This window comes from Heterodontus francisci, chromosome 7, assembly GCF_036365525.1.
Source record: "Heterodontus francisci isolate sHetFra1 chromosome 7, sHetFra1.hap1, whole genome shotgun sequence".
NCBI lineage: Eukaryota > Metazoa > Chordata > Chondrichthyes > Heterodontiformes > Heterodontidae > Heterodontus > Heterodontus francisci.
Genome location: NC_090377.1, coordinates 13,862,590 through 13,886,612, shown reverse-complemented (window position 1 = coordinate 13,886,612; position 24,023 = coordinate 13,862,590). Strand labels below are relative to the sequence as shown.

The following is a 24,023-nucleotide window of genomic DNA, read 5'->3' as shown; positions in this document are numbered from 1 at the left end:
TGCAGTCACCGCGGTCACCTTTGTTTTTATAGAGGGTGATGATGTTGGCATCGCGCATGTCCTGGGGTACTGCTCCCTCGTCCCAGCACAGGCATAGCAGTTCATGTAGTGCTGAGAGTATAGCAGGCTTGGCACTCTTGATTATTTCAGGGGTAATGCTGTCCTTCCCAGGGGCTTTTCCGCTGGCTAGGGAATCAATGGCATCACTGAGTTCCGATTTGGTTGGCTGTATGTCCAGCTCATCCATGACTGGTAGAGGCTGGGCTGCATTGAGGGCAGTCTCAGTGACAGCATTCTCCCTGGAGTACAGTTCTAGGTAGTGCTCAACCCAGCGGTCCATCTGTTTGCGTTGGTCAGTGATTATGTCCCCCGATTTAGATTTGAGGGGGGTGATCTTCTTGATGGTTGGCCCAAGAGCTCTCTTCATGCCATCATACATTCCTCTGATGTTTCCGGTGTCTGAGGCCAGCTGAATATGACTGCATAGGTGTTGCCAGTAGTCGTTTGCGCAACGCCTAGCTGTTCTTTGTGCAGTACTTCTGGCTGCTTTAAGTGCTGCGGATGTTAAATCGCTGGGGGCTTTCTTGTAGTTCAAAAGTGCAATGCGCTTAGCGGCTATGACAGGTTCCAGCTCTTCATTATGAGATTGAAACCAGTCTGCATTTCTCTTCGCACTTTTGCCGTAGGTGGTCAAAGCTGACTCATAGATGGCGTCTCTGATGTGGGCCCACTTGGTCTCAGCATCCCCTGTGGGAGTGTTTTGAAGGGCTGTTACAAGTGAATTTAGAAATTTTTGTAACAGCTGTGGGTGAGAAATTCTGCTCGTGTTGATGCGCGGGTGGCCCTTCTGCTTGGAATGATGCAACTTCTTTGGTCTGAGTCTAACCTTGCTGCACACCAGGGAGTGGTCGGTGTCGCAGTCCGCACTGTGGAAGCTGCGTGTGATTTGAACACTGTTTAAGGCGGCTCGCCTTGTGACAATGAGGTCTAGCTGGTGCCAACGACGTGATCTTGGGTGCCTCCATGAAACCTGGTGACAGGGTTTAGTGTGAAAGAACGAGTTGGTGATGCAGAGGTTATGATAGGTACACAACTCAAGCAGTCTCTGCCCGTTCTCATTCATCCTTCCAACGCCATAGCGCCCAAGGCAGGAGGGCCATGAGTCATGGTCGGCCCCAACCCTGGCATTAAAGTCCCCCAGCAGGAATAGGTGTTCGGTGTTGGGGATGCTGCTAATGATGTTATGGAGTTGTTCATAGAACTGGTCTTTAGCTTCAGGTGCGGAACAGAGTGTTGGAGCATAGATGCTGAGTAGGTGTACTGGACCAGAGGTGGTGAGCAGTCGGATGGACAGTATGCGTTCCGAGCCATTTGAGGGAGGCTCTATCATGCTGAGCAAGGAGTTTCTGATGGCGAAGCCCACTCCATGCTGTCTTGGTTCTTCAGGATCCCTGCCCTGCCAGAAGAAGGTGTAGTCTTGCTCTGCTAGAGAGCCACTCGCGGGGAGGCGAGTCTCCTGAAGTGCTGCAATGTCCACATTGAGTCTACTGAGCTCGTTGTTAATGATGGCGGTCTTCCGAGAATCTGTACTCCTTACGATAGAATCCCCTATCACTATAGCTCTCCCACTCTGTTTCCTTCTCTCCTGTGCAGCTGAGCCACCCGTGAAGCCAAAGACTTGACTCTTGCTGCATTCCCCTGAGAAGCTATCTCCCCCAACAGCATTCAAAGTGGAATATCTGTTCGAGAGGGAGATGGACCCAGGGGACTCCTGCACTACCTGCCTAGTTGTTCTACTTTGCCTGGTGGTCACCCATTCCCTTTCTGCCTGAGCAATCTTTACCTGTGGTGTGACTACCTCCCTGTACGTTCTATCCACGATAATCTCAGCCTCATGGATGCCCCACAGTGTCCCCAGCCGCTGCTCCAGATCCGAAATGCGGATTTTGAGTAGCTGCAGCTGGAGACACTTCCTGCACACGTGTTCGCCCAGGATAGTGGAAGTGTCACTGACTTCTCTCATTGCTGAGCTGCCCTGCCATGACTTACCATTAATTTACTCCCTAAAGTTACTCAAAGATTTGAGATTATTTACACTAGGGACCTTGATTCCCTAAAAAACACTACTTACTGCATAAAAAAACTGTAGACCTTACCTTTCTCATTTTCTTTAGTTACTGACCCAGCTATTTACTGATACTTCCTAATAGCAGTTACACACCAACCAATCACCTTGCAGCTTTCCTGTGATGTCACTGTTCACTTTGTTTTCAAACTCTGGCGCACCTGGACTCCGCTCTGCTCCGCTCCCAGACGGTAAGTGCTCCAGGCCGCGATCCTTGGGCTCTATTTATCGGCTCCCCGCTCCATATTCTTCCCACGGGTCCACTCCTCCCAGAAGGTAAGTGCTCTAGGCCACGATCCTTGGGCTCTATTTATTGGCTCCCTGCTCTGTGTTCTTCCCACAGGTCCGCATCTCTCCCAGACAGTAAGTGAACTATAAATATGAACTTCTGAAGTATAAACCTAAAACAGACACTTTCCTGTAAAACAAAATGGAGTTAAGCAGTCAGGTGACCTTTCCTGTGTTACGTCCAGGTGGTAAGGGGGTGTGGGTGGTTCCCACTGTTCGCCTCCCAACTGACTGCAGCAAGTGTTTTAGTTACTAGGATGTTAACCCCTTGTGTTTTATTTGTCAAATAAACAGTGACAGGTTTTCTTTTCAGTTTAAAACAGAAGATTATAACTATTGAGCAATATTCATTCTCAAAATTGTTGCATCTGCACCCACACACTCATTCATTTGCACACACACACACACACACAAGAAGTGATAGATAAGAGAGGAAAAGGGTAAGTGGTTTGAAATGAGGTAGGTGTTCGGGGTTCATGGTAAACCCGTTGAATCTTCTCAGGACAATTTCTCTTTTAAAGTTGCAGGAATCGATTTTTTTAATGATTGAGACTTTAGTCAGGAGGTGGCGGTCACTTTCAGTTCTTTGTTGCAACAAGTTTAAGTTTAGAATTCACAGCAGAGCTCCTTCTTTTGCTTTTGCTGGATCTCTCATAGCTCTCAGCTGGACAGGCTTTTGTGCTGTTTGTTCTGATCTCTCTCTCTCTCTCTCTCTCCAGAGAGCTACTTTTTAAGGTGTAAAAGTTTGTCTTTTTATCTGTTGGAAGATGGAGAGCCCTCGCCCTGTGATGACCAACAAGGGACCAGGATGTGGCTACTTCACACCTTTTTGTTTCAGAAGAACTCATTCAATTCAAAAATGTCCTTTGATGGGTTCAGGGTGGGTGTAATTGACACCTCTTAATTTGGAATGTGTCCTTTGTCCTTAGCAGACAGTAAGACCGTTTGAATATACAGGACCGGGTCATTTGACCTTCGGTGGCCATTTTGCAGCACATTGTCTACTTCGTTAAAGGAGAAGTCAATTTTTATAACTTCAGTTTGGGGTCTGCATTTTCATTGCTGCACTTCATATGAGCATGACGCCTCCCAATACACATGGAACTGCAAGAGCGCCGAGCTAATTTTCATAAAAGCAAAATACTGCGGATGCTGGAATTCTGAAATAAAAACAAGAAATGCTGGAAATTCTCAGCAGGTCTGGCAGCATCTGTGGAGAGAGAAGCTGAGTTAATGTTTCGGGTGAGTGACCCTTCTTCGGAGCTAATTTTTATGTCGGGGCAAGCCTTGGTGAAGTCATTAAAATGCAAATGACTTTTGCGGACATATCTTTGAGAGGTCTTAAAATGCAAATAACCCTTCCTGTGGTAATGTCTGCATTTCTCCAACTAATTAAAAAATAACTGGGTTCACAATACTGTTGCAGACTCTTGGACTCCAAACTTGAAATTGTACAAATGGATGTGAAAACCCCTTTTTATCAAGATGGTATGTGGATGAATAATACCCAGAATCCATTGTCTGACAATAGTCTAACCATCAGAAACCATTTTTTTTTTTAGAATTAGAACATTACAGCGCAGTACAGGCCCTTCGGCCCTCGATGTTGCGCCGACCTGTGAAACCATCTGACCTACACTATTCCATTTTCGTCCATATGTCTATCCAATGGCCACTTAAATGCCCTTAATGTTGGCGAGTCTACTACTGTTGCAGGCAGGGCATTCCACGCCCCTACTACTCTCTGAGTAAAGAAACTACCTCTGACATTTGTCCTATATCTATCACCCCTCAACTTAAAGCTATCTCCCCTCGTGTTTGCCATCACCATCTGAGGAAAAAGACTCTCACTATCCACCCTATCTAACCCTCTGATTATCTTATATGTCTCTATTAAGTCACCTCTCCTCCTCATTCTCTCTAACGAAAACAACCTCAAGTCCCTCAGCCTTTCCTCGTAAGATCTTCCCTCCATACCAGGCAACATCCTAGTCAATCTCCTCTGCACCCTTTCCATAGCTTCCACATCCTTCCTATAATGCGGTGACCAGAACTGCACGCAATACTCCAGGTGCGGTCTCACCAGAGTTTTGTACAGCTGCAGCATAACCTCGTGGCTCCGAAACTCGATCCCCCTACTAATAAAAGCTAACACACCATATGCCTTCTTAACAGCCCTATTAACCTGGGTAGCAACCTTCAGGGATTTATGCACCTGGACACCAAGATCTCTCTGTTCATCTACACTACCAAGAATCTTCCCATTAGCCCAGTACTCTGCATTCCTGTTACTCCTTCCAAAGTGAATCACCTCGCACTTTTCCGCATTAAACTCCATTTGCCATCTCTCAGCCCAGCTCTGCAGCCTATCTATGTCCCTCTGTAACCTACAACATCCTTCGGCACTATCCACAACTCCACTGACCTTAGTGTCATCCGCAAATTTACTAACCCACCCTTCTACACCCTCTTCCAGGTCATTTATAAAAATGACAAACAGCAGTGGCCCCAAAACAGATCCTTGCGGTACACCACTAGTAACTAAACTCCAGGATGAACATTTGCCATCAACCACCACCCTCTGTCTTCTTTCAGCTAGCCAATTTCTGATCCAAAGCTCAAAATCACCTTCAACCCCATACTTCCGTATTTTCTGCAATAGCCTACCATGGGGAACCTTATCAAACACCTTACTGAAATCCATATACACCACATCCACTGCTTTACCCTCATCCACCTGTTTGGTCACCTTCTTGAAAAACTCAATAAGGTTTGTGAGGCATGACCTACCCATCACAAAACCGTGCTGACTATCGCTAATGAACTTATTCTCTTCAAGATGATTATAAATCCTGTCTCATAACCTTTTCCAACATTTTACCCACAACCGAAGTAAGGCTCACAGGCCTATAATTACCAGGGCTGTCTCTACTCCCCTTCTTGAACAAGGGGACAACATTTGCTATCCTCCAGTCTTCCGGCACTATTCCTGTCGACAATGACGACATAAAGATCAAGGACAAAGGCTCTGCAATCTCCTCCCTAGCTTCCCAGAGAATCCTAGGATAAATCCCATCTGGCCCAGGGGACTTATCTATTTTCACACTTTCCAAAATTGATAACACCTCCTCCTTGTGAACCTCAATCCCATCTAGCCTAGTAGCCTGAATCTCAGTATTCTCCTCGACAACATTTTCTTTCTCTCCTGCAAATACTGACGCAAAGTATTCATTTAACTCTTCCCCTATCTCTTCTGATTCCACACACAACTTCCCACTACTATCCTTGATTGGCCCTAGTCATTCTTTTATTCCTGATATACCTATAGAAAGCCTTAGGGTTTTCCCTGATCCTATCCGCCAATGACTTCTCTCCTTGCTCGTCTTAGCTCTCCCTTTAGATCCTTCCTGGCTAGCTTGTAACTCTCAAGCGCCCTAACTGAGCCTTCACGTCTCATCCTAACATAAGCCGCCTTCTTCCTCTTGACAAGCTCTTCAACTTCTTTAGTAAACCACAGCTCCCTCGCTCGACAACTTCCTCCCTGCCTCACAGGTACATACTTATCAAGGACACGCAGTAGCTGCTCCTTGAATAAGCTCCACATTTCGATTGTTCCCACCCCTGCAGTTTTCTTCCCCATCCTACGCATCCTAAATCTTGCCTAATCGCATCATAATTTCCTTTCCCCCAGCTATAATTTTTGCCCTGCGGTATATACCTGTCCCTGCCCATCGCTAAGGTAAACCTAACCGAATTGTGATCACTATCACCAAAGTGCTCACCTGCATCTAAATCTAACACCTGGCCGGGTTCATTACCCAGTACCAAATCCAATGTGGCATCGCCCCTTGTTGGCCTGTCTACATACTGTGTCAGAAAACCCTCCTGCACACACTGGACAAAAACTGACCCATCTAAAGTACTCGAACTATAGTATTTCCAGTTGATATTTGGAAAGTTAAAGTCCCCCATAACAACTACCCTGTTACTCTCGCCCCTGTCGAGAATCATCTTCGCTATCCTTTCCTCTACATCTCTGGAACTATTTGGAGGTCTATAAAACACTCCCAAAAGGGTGACCTCACCTCTCCTGTTTCTAACCTCGGCCCAGACTACCTCAGTAGACGAGTCCTCAATCGTCCTTTCTGTCGCTGTAATACGCTCCTTGATTAACAATGCCACACCCCTCCCTCTTTTACCATCTTCTTTGTTCTTACTGAAACATCTAAATCCCGGAACCTGCAACATCCATTCCTGCCCCTGCTCTACCCATGTCTCCGAAATGGCCACTACATCGAGATCCCAGGTACCAACCCATGCTGCAAGCTCACCCACCTTATTCCGGATGCTCCTGGCGTTGAAGTCGACACACTTTAAACCAGGTTCTTGCTTGCCAGTGCCCTCTTGCGTCCTTGTAACCTTATCCCTGACCTCACTACTCTCAACATCCTGTACACTGGCACTACATTTTAGGTTCCCATTCCCCTGCTGAATTAGTTTAAACCCCCCCGAAGAGCACTAGCAAATCTCCCCCCCAGGATATTGGTACCCCTCTGGTTCAGGTGAAGACCATCCTGTTTGTAGAGGTCCCACCTACCCCAGAAAGAGCCCCAATTATCTAGGAAACCAAAACCCTCCCACCTGCACTATCCCTGCAGCCACGTGTTCAACTCCTCTCTCTCCCTATTCCTCACTTCGCTAGCACGTGGCACGGGCAACAACCCAGAGATAACAACTCTGTTTGTTCTCGCTCTAAGCTTCCACCCTCGCTCCCTGAATTTCTGTCTTAAATCCCCATCTCTCTTCCTACCTATGTCGTTGGTGCCTATGTGGACCACGACTTGGGGCTGCTCCCCCTCCCCCTTAAGGATCCCAAAAACACGATCCGAGACATCATGAACCCTGGCACCTGGGAGGCAACATACCAACCGTGAGTCTCTCTCGTTCCCACAGAACCTCCTATCTGTTCCCCTAACTATGGAGTCCCCAATGTCTAATGCTCTGCTCCTCTTCCCCCTTCCGTTCTGAGCAACAGGGACAGACTCTGTGCCAGAGACCTGTACCCCATTGCTTACCCCTGGTAAGTCGTCCCCCGCAACAGTATCCAAAACGGTATACCTGTTGTTGAGGGAAACGGCCACAGGGGATCCCTGCACTGCCTGCTGGTTCCCTCTCCTTCCCCTGACGGTAACCCATCTACCTATTTATGAGGACAATGGAAAAGAGATGCTCTGGCCACATGACAGAAACCAGGTTTCTGATAAGGGGTTATAATAAGGCATATTCTGAGCAGAAAGCAAAAAAAAACAATGCCAATGAAGAGAAAAGATCTTGCTAAGACCACCAGCTTTAGGCCACATGTAGGCAGAGACTCGAGTTGGCCCTGAACTCTCTGCTTGAGGAGTCGTACTGGGGCTTCACCATTGAACCTTGACTGCTATTGCAAACAAAAAACAACAGTAAATCCATCTTCCTAAACCTCCAGATTTTTTCTTCAGGAGACAAAAAGGATTACAGGCCTGCATCGTTTCAGATCTTCACTCCCAGGGGAAAAACAAGTATAACAGAACTCTTGAAATCATAAGACCAAAACGTATGCTACTTTTATAATCGCAATCTTTTCTTCGGTGTGTGTGTATCTGTATGAGTTTGAGAGCAAATGTAGTTGCGTATATTTGGGTGTTGAACAATAAACATTAATCTTTCTTTTAAAACTTACAACAAAGCTTGTCTTTTGCCTGTTCCTGACAATAAAAGCACTCTGGAGTTAAAACGCCCTTTTTTCTTAACACGCTGTCTTTAGTCAGTCAAGAGGTGAAAAGGGAGAGCCATCCCTATGGTCTCCAGTCTGTAACAATTTCTTATATGCTTGAAACCATCTTTGACTATCATGTCTTACTAGATTTATGAAAGACTTGCAATTATATAGTACTTCATCATATGTCCCACAAACATCCAAACAATAACTTGCTTTGAAATGCAACAGCCACTACTTGGCACACAGAAAGATCCTGCAAACAGCAATGAGATGAATTACTAATTAATCTGTTTCTTGGGATTATTGGTTGAGAAGAATGTTGGCCAACTCAGGAGAATTCCATCTTCCTCTTCACATGGTGCCATGGGATCTCGAAAGGCCATTGGAACAGGCAAATTGGCTCCCATTTTAATATTTCATCCAAAGAATAACAACGTTTAACAATTCAGCACCCCATCAGTACAGTTCTGGGATGCCAGCCTGGATTGTGTGGATGTAAAGAAAACCATTCATAATGAAAGATTTATTCTTAAAATATAGGAATTTTTAATTCTCTAGTTAAATGTGTCTGCTATAAACCAAATGAAGAGGCTTGTTTTTTCTCTTTATTAACATGCCTGCTGTAACATGCAATAGGAACATCATGAATTGCAAGGCCCAAGGTGTTTATATATAGTTTGGGGGGAGGGGGAGATGCCTTGCTAAGTATAGCAGTAGTGGCTTGGTAGGTATGAAGAACATGTTGGCTTCCAGTGACTGGGTGTACTGTGCATCACTTTCTTGTCTACATGAACAGCACAACATCAGCATGCCACATCGTTGTGCATTGATCCATATTCATGTATGCTCAGCCCAGTTTGCTTTGGGCATTGTCGATCAAGATAATTTTTCCAATATCCTGCAAGAACATCTCACGTATTTGTGACAACAACTTATGAAGCACCTTTAATGTGGTAAAAACATCCCAAGGTGCTTCACAAGAGTGTTATCAGACAAAAATTGACACCGAGACACACAAAGAAATAATTGGCATAGGTAACCAAAAGCTTGGTCAAAGAGCTAAGTCTTAAAGAGTGACAGCAGGAGGAGAGAGAGGTGGAGAGGTGACCAATGACAAAATGGGGGGAAGGGGAGGCGTGGGTGTGAGATGTGGGTATGTTATGTCCTAGGCATAATTGGATTGGTGTTGATACCGTGCAACAGGATTTATTGGTAATAATAAAATGGAATATTCTAGAATGAAATTTTGTATTGAGTTCCCTGAAAGAAACATTCAGAGCGTCACTAAAGTTAAAAAAGAAGAGAAAGCTAAACAAATTAAGAGATGTTAAGCTGCATTTCCTTTCAATCTTTAAAGAATGAAACCAAGGACATGAACAGATAATGCTAGACATTCATGGCAGGTTCATCTGCATCTGAAATGTGCCGTGGAATCTTGAATGTCCAATTGAACTAAGTGGACAGAACTTCCGTTTGATGTTTCAGTGCAAGATTTCCTCTTTGGCATACCCATCCAAATCTTCTACAGCCATGTCTAGACTCGGTGGCCCTGGAGAAGGAGCTCGCAGTATCCGTTGCTGCAGATCTTCAGCGACTGGTGGGCACTGCAGAGACTGGAGTGTCTGGTGGACACAGGCAATACTACAATCATTTAAGATATAAGGTTACTTTGTTTTATGATTCAGATTTTCTGTTAAGTGTGCCCCTTTAAAAGGGTCAGTTTTGTTTGTTTCGTTTGTTAACACTGGGACAACACAATGTCTCTATCGTTTCAATTAAGAGGCACACAGATGGAGATACTTTGGCACAGGTTCACCATTGCTACTGGACAGATTCAATGTGAATCAGTTTGGATGGGCATCCTGAAATACTGATTATGTCTCCCTTTAAAGGTGTGGGAGAGGTCACTTGATGGTTTGTTCAATCCTGCTCAACTCTCAAAGAGAGTTCCTTATTTAGTTTGGGTGATGGCATCGTTTTGGGATTTTATGCACCATGCACCCTGGTATCAGCTTCACTAGCCAGTCCCTTAAGTGGATCTTGTATCCCCTATTAACATGAGCGTTCCTTTACCTGCTCGATGTAAGGGGAAATGTAGTGAAGCCTATGGGTCAAATGGAGAACCTCGTCATTTTATCCTTGGCTTACTGAAATTTGCCACCACATGATCTCGACTTCAGAAAGACAGAAGAATAAATTTTCTATCAGGCCATGACCAGGCTATGAAGCAACTGATGAATTTATTGAACATTAAATAAGCAGTTCTCAATTTAACGCATATTTTTATAGTCAAAACAAGCTACTTTTCTACTCAGTCAAAACAACTTTTCCTGCACTAACCCTCAGCATAAAATTGATGTTTAAAACATGGTTGCTTATCTCTTACATGGCAATGCGCTAACATGGGACCTTCTGATTAGTCCGGACACTGCTGGCTTTAGACTATGTGACTGCCTGAAATGTAGTCCCCAAATTTCTTTTGAAGATACCACAGCACAAAAGGAATTAAGAACTGCTTCTTCTTAACTTCCTTGCCTGGTTAACCAGTCACAGGTTTCCAAATTGTGCAGGCCTACACATATACAGCAGTCACTTACAGTAGAGTTGAAAGTTATTTCTCAAGCTGTGTCTGTACACAACTAAGGTGTCAAATTGAATAGAATAACTCCAATGCAGAAAAATGTTGAGAAATCTTTCTTGGGAATAATACATCTGAAATATTTCCCAGATTGTAACGCTCTGAAAAATTAGCTAATAATGTCTGACTTTAATCCTATGTGTGCTGTGACCTATGTGTGTTGTGTAATGCATCAGCTGTGGCTCAGTTGGTAACATTCTTACCTTTGTGTCACAAGGTTTTTTTTGTATTCGTTTCCTGGGATGTGGGCGTCGCTGGCCAGGCCAGCACTTATTGCCCATCCCTAATTGCCCTTGAGAAGGTGGTGGTGAGCTGCCGCCTTGAACCACTGCAGTCCTTGTGGGGTAGGTACAGCCACAGTGCTGTGTTCAAGTCCAGCTCCAGGGCTTGGGGCTGACAATCCAGTAGTGAGGGAATGCTGCGCTGTTGGAGGTGTCAACTTTTGGATGAGACGTTAAACCAAGGCCCCATCTGCTTGCTCGGGTGGATGTAAAAGATCCCATAGCATTATTTCAAAGAAGAGCAGGGGAGTTATCCTTGGTCATTAATCACATTGCTGTTTGTGGGAGCTTGCTGTGCACAAATTGGCTGCCGACATTACAATAGTGATTACACTTCTCAAGTAGTTTATTGGCTGCAAAGTGTTTGGAGACTTCCTGTGGTATGAAAAGTCCTATATAAATGCAAGTCTTTCTTTCCTTGACTAGTAAGAAAGAAGTCAATAAATTATCACAAACAAAAATGTTTCATTTTTGTCACATTGAGCTACCCCTGTAAAGTGGGGAGGCTGGGGTGGGGGAGAATTTGGATTTCCCTCATGCGGTTGGGGTTAGCACAATCCCACTGGCCTGTGTTAAAATCAGATCGATTCAGTGCAATCAATGTGCATCAGCCACCTCAAATTTCAGTGATGTCTCTTGTATTCAGAGGGGTTGGGAGCCTGTCAGACTGAGGTTTTTTCCAAATGCACAATCCGAACTGGAGCAGCCCTTCATATTTCGATTTAGTTGTGGTTTTATTTTGTCACCTTGGATGGGACAATCCCTGCCTGAATATTATAATGCGATTGTGATGCATTGTACCTTATAAGGGGAAGGTCTGCTGATGTGCTGCAGTCCCATTGCTCACTGTCCTATGAGAATGGGATGGATCCACAATGTACATCTCATATTTCTTCCATCAATGTGCAATAGCTTAACTAACCTTTCTGTCATTCTTTAGCTCACCTGTTTGAGTGATCATAGAATTCATAGAAATCATAGTACCACACAGAAGGAGGCCATTTGGCCCATCGACTGTGTGCCAGCTCTTTCGAAGAGCAATCCAGTTAGTCCTGCTGGCCCACTCTTTCACCATATCCTGGCAATTTCTTCTCCTTTAAATCCAGTTCTCTCTTGAGGGCTCCTGTTGAATCCGTATCTCCCAACCTACCAGACAGTGCAGTCCATATACTAACCACTTGCTGTGTAAAATAGTCACCTCTGTTTTTCTGCTGGAGGTAACTTTGCAATTATAAAAGGAGCCTGATTCTTTCCTCCTTTGCCTTATCTTACTGTTCTGCTTGACAGCCATTTGCAATACATTGCTACCAAGTCTTACTGCCTCAAGTTAATCACAATGAAGAAACGTTCTCGGTGGAAGTCAATGCCCTGAGTACCAAGTGACTTCAACCTGAAAGTGCAAGTGCCTTGAGGTTGGTAAGGACAGGATCTGATGCTTCCCCGGTTAAATACCCTGTGTCATTTTCTGGCCTGGTTCCTCTGGAAATAGCTGCCAGGAAGGAGTCTGGTGCCAATAACCTGAACCCCTCGATTAGATTCCAGCCGGTAACTCACTCCCGGGTAACCATTATTCTAAATATAAACCCCCCCTGAACATCTCTTTCAGTGCAGCAGCTTTTTCGGGAGCAGCGTGTGAGCGAGTGAGCAGCTGGGAAAGTCAGTTTGAAAGTAAATTTAATTTCCTTTTGTTTTTCGGCGGAGGCCAGGGGGCTGCTGGGTAAGTAAAACACTATATATTTGGGCGGTTTCTGAACCCGAGACACCACACTTGTAGTGTCTCCCACCCGCCCTCCTCCTCTAACCAAAAAAAAAAGGACTCGGTGGGGTGTTTATAAGGTAAGGCTTTTTCGATTTCTCTGGTTTTATTGTGATTGGTAAAAACTTTTCGTTCCTTTTTCATTTAACTAAGTTTAAACTTAAGATTAAAAATGGCAGGAGATCTCAGACCCGTATCATGCTCCTCTTGCTCAATGTGGGAGCTCAGGGACATGGCTGATGACCCTGTCTCCTTCACGTGCAGGAAGTGTGTCCAGCTGCAGCTCTTGTTAGACCGCATGACGGCTCTCGAGCTGCGGATGGACTCACTTTGGAGCATGCACGATGCTGAGGAGGTCGTGGATAGCACGTTTAGTGAATTGGTCACACCGCAGATTAGGATTGCTGAGGGAGAAAGGGAATGGGTGACCAAAAGGCAGAGAAAGAGCAGGAAGGCAGCGCAGGAGTCCCCTGCGGTCATCTCCCTCCAAAACAAGTATACCGTTTTGGATACTGTTGAGGGAGATGGCTCACCAGGGGAAGGCAGCAGTAGCCAGGTCCATGGCACCGTGGCTGGCTCTGCTGCTCAGAAGGGCGGGAAAAAGAGTGGAAGGGCTATAGTCGTAGGGGATTCGATTGTAAGGGGAGTAGACAGGCGGTTCTGTGGTCGAAAACGAGGCTCCCGAATGGTATGTTGCCTCCCAGGTGCACGGGTCAGGGATGTCTCAGATCGGCTGCAGAACATTCTAAAGGGGGAGGGTGAACAGCCAGTTGTCATTGTGCACATAGGCACTAATGATATAGGTAAAAAACGGGATGAGGTCCTACAAGCAGAGTTTAGGGAGTTAGGAGCCAAGTTAAAAAGTAGGACCTCAGAGGTAGTAATCTCAGGATTACTACCAGTGCCACGTGATAGTCAGAGTAAAAATGAAAGAATAGTCAGGATGAATGCGTGGCTTGAGAGATGGTGCAGGAAGGAGGGGTTCAGATTTTTGGGACATTGGGACCGGTTCTGGGGGAGGTGGGACTATTACAAATTGGACGGTCTACACCTGGGCCGGACTGGAACCAATGTCCTTGGAGGTGCTTTTGCTAACGCTGTTGGGGAGGGTTTAAACTAATGTGGCAGGGGGATGGGAACCAATTGAGGTCAGTTGACAGTGAGGAGGTAGTAACAAAAGCCTGTAAGAAACTAGATAATGAAGTCAGTGTGACTAAGGGGAAGAGCAGGCAGGGAGCAGATGATGAATATAAAGGGACTGGTGGTCTGAGGTGCATTTGCTTTAATGCAAGAAGTGTAGTTGGTAAGGCAGATGAACTTAGGGCTTGGATTAGTACCTGGGAGTATGATGTTATTGCTATTACTGAGACTTGGTTGAGGGAAGGGCATGATTGGCAACTAAATATCCCAGGATATCGATGCTTCAGGCGGGATAGAGAGGGAGGTAAAAGGGGTGGAGGAGTTGCATTACTGGTCAAAGAGGATATCACAGCTGTGCTGAAGGAGGGCACTATGGAGGACTCGAGCAGTGAGGCAATATGGACAGAACTCAGAAATAGGAAGGGTGCGGTAACAATGTTGGGGCTGTACTACAGGCCTCCCAACAGCGAGTGTGAGATAGAGGTACAAATATGTAAACAGATTATGGAAAGATGTAGGAGCAACAGGGTGGTGGTGATAGGAGATTTTAATTTTCCCAACATTGACTGGGATTCGCTTAATGTTAGAGGTCCAGACGGAGCAGAATTTGTAAGGAGCATCCAGGAGGGTTTTCTAGAGCAGTATGTAAATAGTCCAACTCGGGAAGGGGCCATACTGGACCTGGTGTTGGGGAATGAGCCCGGCCAGGTTGTTGAAGTTTCAGTAGGGGACTACTTTGGGAATAGTGATCACAATTCCGTAAGCTTTAAAATACTCATGGACAAAGACGAGAGTGGTCCTAAAGGAAGAGTGCTAAATTGGGGGAAGGCCAACTATACCAAAATTCGGCAGGAGCTGGGAAATGTAGATTGGGAGCAGCTGTTTGAAGGTAAATCCACATGTGATATGTGGGAGGCTTTTAAAGAGAGGTTGATTAGCGTGCAGGAGAGACATGTTCCTGTGAAAATGAGGGATAGAAATGGCAAGATTAGGGAACCATGGATGACAGGTGAAATTGTGAGACTAGCTAAGAGGAAAAAGGAAGCATACATAAGGTCTAGGCGGCTGATGAAAGACGAAGCTTTGAAAGAATATCGGGAATGTAGGACCAATCTGAAACGAGGAATTAAGAGGGCTAAAAGGGGTCATGAAATATCTTTAGCAAACAGGGTTAAGGAAAATCCCAAAGCCTTTTATTCATATATAAGGAGAAAGAGGGTAACTAGAGAAAGGATTGGCCCACTGAAGGACAAAGGAGGAATGTTATGCTTGGACTCAGAGAAAATGGGTGAGATTCTAAACGAGTACTTTGCATCGGTATTCACCGAGGAGAGGGACATGACGGATGTTGAGGTTAGGAACAGATGTTTGATTACTCTAGGTCAAGTCGGCATAAGGAGGGAGGAAGTGTTGGGTATTCTAAAGGGCATTAAGGTGGACAAGTCCCCAGGTCCGGATGGGATCTATCCCAGGTTACTGAGGGAAGCGAGAGAGGAAATAGCTGGGGCCTTAACAGATATCTTTGCAGCATCCTTAAACACGGGTGAGGTCCCGGAGGACTGGAGAATTGCTAATGTTGTCCCCTTGTTTAAGAAGGGTAGCAGGGAAAATCCAGGTAATTATAGACCGGTGAGCCTGACGTCAGTGGTAGGGAAGCTGCTGGAGAAGTTACTGAGGGATAGGATCTATTCCCATTTGGAAGAAAATGGGCTCATCAGTGATAGGCAACATGGTTTTGTGCAGGGAAGGTCATGTCTAACCAACTTAATAGAATTCTTTGAGGAAGTGACAAAGTTGATTGATGACGGAAGGGCTGTCGATGTCATATACATGGACTTCAGTAAGGCGTTTGATAAGGTTCCCCATGGCAGGCTGATGGAGAAGGTGAAGGCGCTTGGGGTCCAAGCTGTACTAGCTAGATGGATAAAGAACTGGCTGGGCAACAGGAGACAGAGAGTAGCAGTAGAAGGGAGTTTCTCAAAATGGAGACGTGTGACCAGTGGTGTTCCACAGGGATCCGTGCTGGGACCACTGTTGTTTGTGATATACATTAATGATTTGGAGGAAAGTATAGGTGGACTGATTAGCAAATTTGCAGACGACACTAAGATTGGTGGAGTAGCAGATAGTGAAGGGGACTGTCAGAGAATACAGCAGAATATAGATAGATTGGAGAGTTGGGCAGAGAAATGGCAGATGGAGTTCAATCAGGGCAAATGCGAGGTGATGCATTTTGGAAGATCCAATTCAAGAGTGAACTATACAGTAAATGGAAAAGTCCTGGGGAAAATTGATGTCCAGAGAGATTTGGGTGTTCAGGTCCACTGTTCCCTGAAGGTGGCAACGCAGGTAAATAGAGTGGTCAAGAAGGCATACGGCATGCTTTCCTTCATCGGACGGGGCATTGAGTACAAGAGTTGGCAGGTCATGTTACAGTTGTATAGGACTTTGGTTCGGCCACATTTGGAATACTGCGTACAGTTCTGGTCGCCACATTATCAAAAGGATGTGGATGCTTTGGAAAGGGTGCAGAGGAGGTTCACCAGGATGTTGCCTGGTATGGAGGGCGCTAGCTATGAAGAGAGGTTGAGTAGATTAGGATTATTTTCATTAGAAAGACGGAGGTTGAGGGGGGACCTGATTGAGGTGTACAAAATCATGAGAGGTATAGACAGGGTGGATAGCAAGAAGCTTTTTCCCAGAGTGGGGGTTTCAATTACTAGAGGACACGAGTTCAAAGTGAAAGGGGAAAAGTTTAGGGGGGATATGCGTGGAAAGTTCTTTACGCAGAGGGTGGTGGGCACCTGGAACGCATTGCCAGCGGAGGTGGTAGATGCGGGCACGATGGAGTCTTTTAAGATGTATCTAGACAGATACATGAATGGGCAGGAAGAAAAGAGATACAGAAGCTTAGAAAATAGGCGACATGTTTAGAGAGAGGATCTGGATCGGCGCAGGCTTGGAGGGCCGAAGGGCCTGTTCCTGTGCTGTAATTATCTTTGTTCTTTGTTCTTTGTTTTATCTCGATTAGATTCCAGCCGGTAACTCACTCGCGGGTATCCATTATTCTAAATATAAACCCCCCCTGAACATCTCCCTAAGATGAACTTAGGGCTTGGATTAGTACCTGGGAGTATGATGTTATTGCTATTATTGAGACTTGGTTGAGGGAAGGGCATGATTGGCAACTAAATATCCCAGGATATCAATGCTTCAGGTGGGATAGAGAGGGAGGTAAAAGGGGTGGAGGAGTTGCATTACTGGTCAAAGAGGATATCACAGCTGTACTGAAGGAAGGCACTACGGAGGACTCGAGCAGTGAGGCAATATGGGCAGAACTCAGAAATAGGAAGGGTGCAGTAACAATGTTGGGGCTGTACTACAGGCCTCCCAACAGCGAGCGTGAGATAGAGGTACAAATATGTAAGCAGATTATGGAAAGATGTAGGAGCAACAGGATGGTGGTGATAGGAGATTTTAATTTTCCCAACATTGACTGGGATTCACTTAGTGTTAGAGGTCGAGATGGAGCAGAATTTGTCAGGAGCATCCAGGAGGGTTTTCTAGAGCAGTATGTAAATAGTCCAACTCGGGAAGGGGCCATACTGGACCTGGTGTTGGGGAATGAGCCCGTCCAGGTGGTTGAAGTTTCAGTAGGGGACGCCTTTGGGAATAGTGATCACAATTCCGTAAGCTTTAAAATACTCATGGACAAAGACGAGAGTGGTCCAAAAGGAAGAGTGCTAAATTGGGGGAAGGCCAACTATACCAAAATTCGGCAGGAGCTGGGAAATGTAGATTGGGAGCAGCTGTTTGAAGATAAATCCACATTTGATATGTGGGAGGCTTTTAAAGAGAGGTTGATTAGCGTGCAGGAGAGACATGTTCCTGTGAAAATGAGGGATAGAAATGGCAAGATTAGGGAACCATGGATGACAGGTGAAATTGTGAGACTAGCTAAGAGGTAAAAGGAAGCATACATAAGGTCTAAGTGGCTGAAGAAAGACGAAGCTTTGAAAGAATTTCGGGAATGTAGGACCAATCTGAAACGAGGAATTAAGAGGGCTAAAAGGGGTCATGAAATATCTTTAGCAAACAGGGTTAAGGAAAATCCCAAAGCCTTTTATTCATATATAAGGAGCAAGAGGGTAACTAGAGAAAGGATTGGCCCACTCAAGGACAAAGGAGGAAAGTTATGCGTGGAGTCAGAGAAAATGGGTGAGATTCTAAACGAGTACTTTGCATCGGTATTCACCGAGGAGAGAGACATGACGGATGTTGAGGTTAGGGACAGATGCTTGATTACTCTAGGTCAAGTCAGCATAAGGAGGGAGGAAGTGTTGGGTATTCTAAAAGGCATTAAGATGGACAAGTCCCCAGGTCCGGATGGGATCTATCCCAGGTTACTGAGGGAAGCGAGAGAGGAAATAGCTGGGGCCTTAACAGATATCTTTGCAGCATCCTTAAACACGGGTGAGGTCCCGGAGGACTGGAGAATTGCTAATGTTGTCCCCTTGTTTAAGAAGGGTAGCAGGGAAAATCCAGGTAATTATAGACCGGTGAGCCTGACGTCAGTGGTAGGGAAGCTGCTGGAGAAGTTACTGAGGGATAGGATCTATTCCCATTTGGAAGAAAATGGGCTTATCAGTGATAGGCAACATGGTTTTGTGCAGGGAAGGTCATGTCTTACCAACTTACTAGAATTCTTTGAGGAAGTGACAAAGTTGATTGATGAGGGAAGGGCTGTAGATGTCATATACATGGACTTCAGTAAGGCGTTTGATAAGGTTCCCCATGGTAGGCTGATGGAGAAAGTGAAGGTGCATGGGGTCCAAGGTGTACTAGCCAGATGGATAAAGAACTGGCTGGGCAACAGGAGACAGAGAGTAGCAGTGGAAGGGAGTTTCTCAAAATGGAGACGTGTGACCAGTGGTGTTCCACAGGGATCCGTGCTGGGACCACTGTTGTTTGTGATATACATAAATGATTTGGAGGAAAGTATAGGTGGTCTGATTAGCAAGTTTGCAGACGACACTAAGATTGGTGGAGTAGCAGATAGTGAAGGGGACTGTCAGAGAATGCAGCAGAATATAGATAGACTGGAGAGTTGGGCAGAGAAATGGCAGATGGAGTTCAATCAGGGCAAATGCGAGGTGATGCATTTTGGAAGATCCAATTCAAGAGTGAACTATACAGTAAATGGAAAAGTCCTGGGGAAAATTGATGTACAGAGAGATTTGGGTGTTCAGGTCCATTGTTCCCTGAAGGTGGCAACGCAGGTCAATAGAGTGGTCAAGAAGGCATACGGCATGCTTTCCTTCATCGGACGGGGTATTGAGTACAAGAGTTGGCAGGTCATGTTACAGTTGTATAGGACTTTGGTTCAGCCACATTTGGAATACTGCGTGCAGTTCTGGTCGCCACATTACCAAAAGGATGTGGATGCTTTGGAGAGGGTGCAGAGGAGGTTCACCAGGATGTTGCCTGGTATGGAGGGCGCTAGCTATGAAGAGAGGTTGAGTAGATTAGGATTATTTTCATTAGAAAGACGGAGGTTGAGGGGGGACCTGATTGAGGTGTACAAAATCATGAGAGGTATAGACAGGTTGGATAGCAAGAAGCTTTTTCCCAGAGTGGGGGATTCAATTACTAGGGGTCACGAGTTCAAAGTGAGAGGGGAAAAGTTTAGGGGGGATATGCGTGGAAAGTTCTTTATGCAGAGGATGGTGGGTGCCTGGAACGCGTTGCCAGCGGAGGTGGTAGACGCGGGCACGATAGCGTCTTTTAAGATGTATCTAGACAGATACATGAATGGGTAGGAAGTAAAGAGATACAGACCCTTAGAAAATAGGCGTCATGTTTAGATAGAGGATCTGGATTGGCGCAGGCTTGGAGGGCCGAAGGGCCTGTTCCTGTGCTGTAATTTTCTTTGTTCTTTTGTTCTTATCTCGATTCAATTCCAGCCGGTAACTCACTCCCGGGTATCCATTATTCTATATATAAACCCCCCCCCCCGAACATCTCGATTAGATTCCAGCCTTTAACTCACTCCCACGTATACATTATTCTAAATATAAACCCCTCCTGGACATCTCGATTAGATTCCAGCCTGTAACTCACTCCCAAGTATCCATTATTCTATATATAAACCACTTGAACCCCTCAATTAGATTCCAGTCTATAACTCACTCCCGGGTATCCAATATTCTATATAAAAGCATCTGGACCCCCCCACCCCACCCATTAAATTCCAGCCTATAACTCACTCTCTGGTAGCTATTATTCTAAATATAAACCATCTGAACCCCTCGATTAGATTAATCTCTTGCAATCCTAAACCATTCACTCTCATATGTGATTTAAGCCTGATCCTACAGTGTAGAGTGCTTAGTGAAGATCTGGTATGTATATATCAAGCTACAGACAGCTCTGTCCCAGTAAGGTGATCTCCCAAACAAGTCTGCCAAACAAGTGTGACAAATTTAGGCAGTGAAGCAAGCTGTTTGCATTTCAGATCAGGAATGGAAGTGTGATAGTATATGGAGACACCCATGGTGTGCAGTTTAATCTTTATCTCTACCAAGCAAGCCAGGGGCAGAATGCAAGAAACTAGAGAGGAGCCAATAGAACAGGTACTGGTAACATACAATGAAGGGTCAGTGCCAATAGTGTCTTGTTTTTTTTCCCTCAGAAGTACGGTATTTAACTAACTGTGCAGTCCTTTCTGTTTCTCTCCCTTGCTTGCTCTTATTCTGTCTCTCCCTCAACAGGCTTCTGACTCATTTCTTATTTTAATTTGCACCTGTCACTATCCCTTCGCTCTCTTTCTCTCCTACCTCATTCAATTCTCTTATTTATACATCTTTTTCTCACTCTGTCTATTTCACTCTCTGCTTCACACTTCTGCTTTCCTTTTCTTGCTCTCTCTCTCTCCCTCAGGCTCCCAGGAGTTGGACTGTGAATAAATTTCTCCAAAGTGCGGAACAAAGCTTAATGTTTGTTTCAAAGCCAATTATAAACATGACTTTCCTGACGTGTACTTGCACTAAGGGAAGTAACATAAATGGGCCTATGAACACAGCAAACATTCAGGGATAAACTGAGCAATGCAGATTACAATTTACATTGGGACTCATATGAAGTGTTACGTCAAATAAAAATTCCTGTCTTCTCCCCATGTTCCTTGTGGCTGAGAAATGTTCCATGATATTTTCTCTCTCGCTGTGTTTAGCTGCCTGTCACCCTCCCCCCCCCCCCCCCCTCAACCCCTTATACAAACACACATTCAGTCTTAAATCTTCTCTATCCTCAGTTAGTGACGAAAACATCATTGTGAGCCCAGCTTTATTCTTTGCATCTTTATGCTGTCACAGATCTGATCAGGTCTCTCCCATTTTGGTCACTTCACCAGCTTTCTCTGCGCTCCTCTCTGTCTCATACCTTCCTCTCCTGTTTATATATGTTCCTTTCTCACTTTCCCCCTCCTCTTACATATTTTATTCTAAATTGTCCTCTTTCTGTTCCACACCTCTGGATTCTTTATGCTCTGACTCCACACATTTCTCATTAGTAGTTTTCTGACTCTGCCTCTTTTGATTTCACCCCATGTTCTCTTTCTCATACTCCAATCCCACTCTCTCCAATTGTTCTGCCATGTAACATGTTCTGTGATGCACCATGACAACCATTCCTCTTGTCCATCTTTAGAAGTTCCAAATCCTTCTAAGCTCTACGCTGTTTCCTCTGCAATTCTCAGAGGTTACAGTACAAGATTTAAAGAGCCTCCACTCCTGTCTGTTATGATCCAGGGAAAGAAATAAAGAATTTTATTTCTATAATGCCTTTGATCACTGATTCGTACCTTCAATATTTTCCAATTTAGAATGTTGTGTTGCTGTGTTGTATTGATTAACTCGAATGGGTAAACTTTACCAAACTTCATTGTGTTTACCTAGGTACCTGTTCAACTCCTAAATGGGTCATAGGTATTGTTGACCTAATCGATTCACAACCCTTGTAGGAAAATGGGACCAATGATATGATCAAGAGGAGGTGCAGGGTTGATACAGACAGGCAATAAGTTTTTATTCAATCGGGGATGTGGGCATCGCTGGCAAAGCCAGCATTTCTTCCTAATTGCCCATGAGAAGGTGGTGGTGAACTGCTCCAGTCCATGTGGTATAGATGCACTCACAGTGCTGTTAAGGAGGGAGTTCCAGAACTTTGACCCAGCAATAATAAAGAAACAGCGATATAGTTCCAAGTCAGGATGCTGTGTGACTTGAAGGGGAACTTGCAGGGGATGGTGTTCCCATTTTCCTGCTGCACTTGTCCTTTAAGATGGTAGAGGGCATGGGTTTGGAAGGTGCTGTTCACAGAATCGTTACAGTGCAGAAGGAGGCCATTCGGCCCACTGTGTCAACACAGCCTCTCCAAAAGAGCAATTCACTCAGTTCCATTCCCCCGCCTTCTCTCCATAACCTTGCACATTCTTCCTTCTCATATAACAGTCTCATTCCCTTTTGAATGCTTCAGTTGAACCTGCCTCCACCACAATCTCAGGCAGTGCATTCCAGACCTTAACCACTTGCTCTGTGCAAAAGTTTTTCCTCATGTCACTTTTGCTTCTCCTCCCAAATACTTTAAATCTGTGCGCTCTCGTTCTCGATTCTTTCACGAGTGGGAACAGTGTCTCTCTATCTACTCTGTCCAGACCCCTCATGATTTTGAATACCTCTATCAAATTTCCTCTCAGCCTTCTCTTCTCCAAGGAAAACAGTCCTAACTTCTCCAGTCTATCTGTTCTTTTTCTTTTTTTCTCTTTTAGAGATACAGCACTGAAACAGGCCCTTCAGCCCACCGAGTCTGTGCCGACCAACAACCACCCATTTATACTAATCCTACATTAACCCCATATTCCCTACCACATCCCCACCATTCTCCTACCACCTGCCTACACTAGGGGCAATTTACAATGGCCAATTTACCTATCAACCTGCAAGTCTTTGGCTGTGGGAGGAAACCGGAGCACCCGGCGGAAACCCACACGGTCACAGGGGCCTTGGTGAGTGGCTGCAGTGCATCTTGTAGATGGTACATACTGCAGCCACTGCATGCCAGTGGTGGAGGGAGTGAATGTTTAAGGTAAGTGTCGAGAGGAGATACAGGATTGGGGCTGACAGACAGTATGGTAAGGAGATGTAGAATTGGGTCTAGTACATGCTCTGTGTGTGAGTGTGTGTGTGTGTGTGCACGTGTCTGCATTTTTGTGTGTGTGTGTGTGTTCATATGTGCGTGGTGTACTAACTGAGAATGTCTCTACACAGTTGATGGTGTCAGGTATCTGCACACCTGGGTTTAGATGACCCTGTGTTAAAGAGTTCAAAGTGAGAGGGGAAAAGTTTAGGGGGGATATGCGTGGAAAGTTCTTTACACAGAGGGTGGTGGGTGCCTGGAACGCGTTGCCAGCAGAGGTGGTAGACGCGGGCACGATAGCGTCTTTTAAGATGTATCTAGACAGATACATGAATGGGCAGGAAGCAAAGAGATACAGACCCTTAGAAAATAGGTGACATGTTTAGATAGAGGATCTGGATCAGCGCAGGCTTGGAGGGCCGAAGGGCCTGTTCCTGTGCTGTAATTTTCTTTGTTCTTTGTTGTTCTGTTTGTAATAACCTGCAGCTCTCATTCTGTTGTTCAGCTTTCAGCTCTGGACAGCAGTCTGTTTGAGAAGTTTCTGCCTGACAAGATTGGTGAGTACAGAGTTTAATCAATAACTATTTTTAAAAGGGCCAGCAATCATCGAGCTATGTATGGCACAGAAGGAGGCCATTTGGCCATAAAGTCCATGTCAGCACTTCACGGAGCTCTCCAGTCAGTCCCTTTCCCCCGCTCGATCCCTGTAGTCCTGCAAGTATATGTCCTTCAAATGGCCATCCAATCTTCTTCGGAAGTCATTCATCGTCTCCGCTTCCACCACCCTCGTGGGCAACGGTTTCCAGGTCATTACCACCCACTGCGTAAAAAAATTCTTCCTC

The 24,023-nt window shown here is 45.3% G+C and overlaps 1 protein-coding gene across 1 annotated transcript in view; it reads left to right on the top strand.

Annotated features, from left to right (window-relative positions):
• Positions 1–20,585: 20,585 nt before the first annotated feature.
• Positions 20,586–24,023, top strand: part of prkag3a (protein kinase, AMP-activated, gamma 3a non-catalytic subunit) — a 40,950-nt gene continuing 37,512 nt past the window's right edge. Inside the window, exons 1-2 of the mRNA XM_068034469.1 lie at positions 20,586–20,618; positions 23,687–23,738. Of these exons, the coding sequence (XP_067890570.1) occupies positions 20,586–20,618; positions 23,687–23,738 (85 nt within the window). The remainder of the gene's footprint in view (positions 20,619–23,686; positions 23,739–24,023) is intronic.